The sequence below is a fragment of the Panthera uncia genome, chromosome E1 (assembly GCF_023721935.1).
Source record: "Panthera uncia isolate 11264 chromosome E1, Puncia_PCG_1.0, whole genome shotgun sequence".
NCBI classification, from domain to species: domain Eukaryota; kingdom Metazoa; phylum Chordata; class Mammalia; order Carnivora; family Felidae; genus Panthera; species Panthera uncia.
Window position 1 is genome coordinate 2,425,479 of NC_064814.1, and position 3,820 is coordinate 2,429,298.

General features: G+C 56.9%; 1 protein-coding gene across 1 annotated transcript in view; it reads right to left on the reverse strand.

The window, feature by feature from the left end:
* CARD14 (caspase recruitment domain family member 14) overlaps positions 1-3,820 on the reverse strand; it is a 25,589-nt gene that overhangs the window by 21,154 nt on the left and 615 nt on the right. The window contains exons 2-3 of the mRNA XM_049635544.1: positions 2,620-2,757; positions 528-832 (exon numbers count right to left, since the gene is read on the reverse strand). Of these exons, the coding sequence (XP_049491501.1) occupies positions 528-832; positions 2,620-2,757 (443 nt within the window). The remainder of the gene's footprint in view (positions 1-527; positions 833-2,619; positions 2,758-3,820) is intronic.

Here is a 3,820-nt window from a genome sequence, read left to right on the forward strand (position 1 = left end):
TATATATATATATGTTAAAAAATAAAAACCTGAGGGGCGCCTGGGTGGCTCAGTCGGTTCAGCCTCTGACTTCAGCTCAGGTCGTGATCTCGCAGTTTGTGACTTTGAGCCCCGTGTCAGGCTCTGGGCTGACACAGCCCGGAGCCTGGAGCCCGCTTCGGATTCTGTGTCTCCCCCTCTCTCTGCCCCTCCCCCACTCATGCTCTGTCTCTCTGTCTCTGGCTCAAAAACAAACATTAACAAGATTAAAAATAAATAAAAATTAAACTAAAAAAAAAAAAAAAATGACAGCCCACAGCCGAGAAGTGAGCAAAGGTGTTGTCGGGTCTGGGGGCCTCGTCGACGACCCCCTGTTCCCCGCACAGACGCAGGCCCCACCGGGGGACCCGGGAGGGGTGGACGGAGGTCCCCGGGGCCCCAGGTTACTGACGTCGCTGGGGGAAGGCGCCTCCCGGGAGCGTCCACCCCTTCGGTGGCCCCGGCAGGGGTTGGGGGGGGGGGCGGGGGCGGGGGGGTGCACCCGGTACCTCCTCCTGCAGGCCGCGGCACCGGGTGACCGCCAGCTCCTTCTCCTGCAGCGCGTTGCTGTGGTGCAACGACAGGCTGAGCATCTCGTCCTTCAGCTTCAGCACCTCGCGCTTCACGCGGTCATGGTCGGTCTCCAGCTGGCCCAGGCTCCGCACGCGGGCCTCCGCCCGGCCCAGGCGCTCCTGCAGCTGCCGACAGCGCCGCCGCAGGGCCTCCTTGTGCCCCTTCTCCTGGCCCAGCTCCTCCTGCAGGCTGCCGATGGCCCCGGCCAGGCACTCGGTCAGCTTGGACGTGTCCATGAGCCCTGCGGAGCACGGGCCGGTGGGCGACCTCGACCCCCTGTCCTTGCCCCCCGGGGGTCTTTGCTTCCTACGCCCAGACTCTCGGGCCGGAGCCCCCACCCTGATCTGTCGGTCTCCTTAAAAACTAGCTGCTCTGGGAATGCAAGCTGGTGCGGCCACTCTGGAAACCAGTAGGGAGGTTCCTCCAAAAACTAAACATAGAACTACCCTTCGACCCAGCAATTGCACTACTAGGCATTTGTCCACGGGATACAGGTGTGCTGTTTCGAAGGGACACATGCACCCCCATGTTTATGGCAGTGCTCTCAACAATAGCCAAAGTATGGAAAGAGCCCAAATGGCCGTCGATGGATGAATGGATAAAGAAGATGTGGTATATCTATACGGTGGAGTATTACTCGGCAATCAAAAAGAATGAAATCTCGCCATTTGCAGCTATGTGGATGGAACTGGAAGGTATTATGCTAAGCGAAATTAGTCACTCAGAGAAAGTCAAATATCATATGACTTAACTCATATGAGGACTTTAAGACACAGAACAGATGAACATAAGGGAAGGGAAGCAAAAAGAATAGAAAAACAGGGAGGGGGACAAAACACAAGAGACTCTTAAATATGGAGAACAAACAGAGGGTTACTGGAGCGGTTGTGGGAGGAGGGATGGGCTAAACGGGTAAGGGGCTTAAGGAATCTACTCCGGAAATCGTTGCACTACAGGCTCACTAATTTGGAGGTAAATTTTAAAAAATAAAAAGTAAAGTTAAATTATATTTAAAAAAATATGGAGAACAAACTGAGGGTGACTGGAGGGGTGGCGGGAGGGGGGAGGGGCTAAATGGGGAAGGGGCACGAAGGAATCTACTCCGGAAATCATCGTGGCACTGTATGCTAACTAATTTGGATGTAAATTAAAAAAACAAAAAATGAAACAAAACCCAACAAACTAGCGGCTCAGCCGGACTCAATATCTGGTTAAATAAACAGCACGACTGGTGACTTCAGTACCAGCTTTCCCTCCTCTCGCTTCCCCGTGGGCCCCTGCGGCTCAGACCCGACTCTCCCTCATCAGCTAAGGTGTGCTTGACGCTAACTCCCTTTCAATGTCACCCTGAGAAAAACAGAGCAAGGACCATGAATCTGCACGGCACCCAGCGGCACTCTAACAGAAACGCGGGCTGTGACGCCAAACAGGCAGAAACGTTTTCTTACCCGGTTTTGAGTGACGTTAGTCCCGCCCTTTGTACAACAAAATCTTTCCCCGGCTTCTCCAGGGAACCCTCAAACCACTTAACTGACAAAAACTAAAAAATCTCCCACCAGGCCGGCTAGACCTTTCTCCACCGGCTGAGCAAATGTGCAGAAGGCTGCCGGCTCCCCTCCCGCTCCCCTGCGGCGGGGGCCTCTCTTCCTGGGCCCCCTCGCAGGCCCAGCCGTCCTCCACCCACTGCCAAGGCTAAGGCCGGCTCAGGAGCATCTCTAGGGGAAGGACATGCCTCCCCTCTGCCGGCACCTCTCAAATGCAGACTCTGTGCCCCACGACGGGTCTGCTCGTGGCACGTGGTAATCGGGGACAGATCTCTTTTAGGACCAGAGGCCGCCAGCACCTTCTCCTGCACCGTGGTTAGTGGGGGCCTCCTTGCTCCCTGTGCTGGGGCAGCGGGACAGGAAGGAACCTCTCCCTGGTTGGGGGGGGGGGGGGCAAGAAGAGTGTCTGCAAAAGGCTGCAGGCACCAGGACCCAGAGGCTCCGAAGAAGCCCTCGCCGAGCCACCCCGAGAGCCAGCTCTCACCACTGAAGTTGCTGAAGTCCCCTTTGGGCTGCAGCCCGGTGACCAGGGTGTACACGTCAGGGTTGTGGAACTTGAGGCTCTCCAGGAAGGCAATGGCTCCATTCTTCCCTCGAGTCCTCAGCAAATCCAGCAAGTGCCCTAGGACGACAAACCGTCTCAGCCAACAGGGCTCTGGGAGGGCGTCCCGGGGGACACAGGGTGGGGAGGCGGGAGAACCCACGCAGATCTAGGCATCAGGGGGCCGAGCACTGAGGTGGCCGTGAAAGAGGAAGCTGACCTCTGTCTGCGCTCCAGACCTCCCGGTGTGTCGGTGACACGTGCAGACCCTGTGTATGAGCCTCACGGGACAAAGGACACAAAGGGCGAAGCCAGCGCCCCCAGCCTGACTCGCGGCTTGGATTCCTCTCTCCTGTATCTGAGGTTCGTAAGGAACAGTCAGAAGAAGCTACCACTTACTGCTTCCTCTGGCCCCAGCCTTGAGAGGAGTCTCATTCGATCCCCCAAACCTGACAGGGAGAGGCTATTCACTTCCCTGTTTGGGGTGAATAAGCACAGCGAGTCAGACTGTCAGAATCCGCTCCAAAGACATCTGGAGGGAGTCGAAATGTGCCCCCCGCCCCGCAAAGGTACATCCACCTGGAAAGTGTCGGGGGCACCTTATTTGGAAACAGGGTCTTTGCAGATGTAATTATGGTAAGGATCTCGAAATAAGGTCATCCTGGATTCTCCAGGGGGCCCTAAATCCAATGACAAGTGTCCTCATAAGAGACAGGGGAAGATTCAGGGAAGTCCGCGTGATGGCAGAGGTGGACACCGGAGGGATGTGGCCACGAGCCAAGGAACGCCCCATGACCACCGGGAAGAGACAAGGAAGGAGGTGTCCCTGAGCCTTCGAGGGAGGGAGGCCCTGCCCCTAGGCGGATTCCAAACTGCGAGCGAACGCATTTCTGCAGGGGTGGGCTGCCCAGTTTGCGGTCCTTTGTTACAGCAGCTACGGGAAATCACCACAGTGTCCCCATGTCTGGAACGCAGTCTTTAAAGTCCTGCACTCCCTGCCTGGACACTGGGCTTCCCAGCATGGCCCGTGTGGAGCTGGTGTGGCAGGAAGGGCCCGGAGTAGGCGGGAAGGGGGTCCTCATGGACTCTAATGACCATGTTGGTGAACCTGGGAAGGGCCCCGGGGTGGGGGGTCCTCACCGAC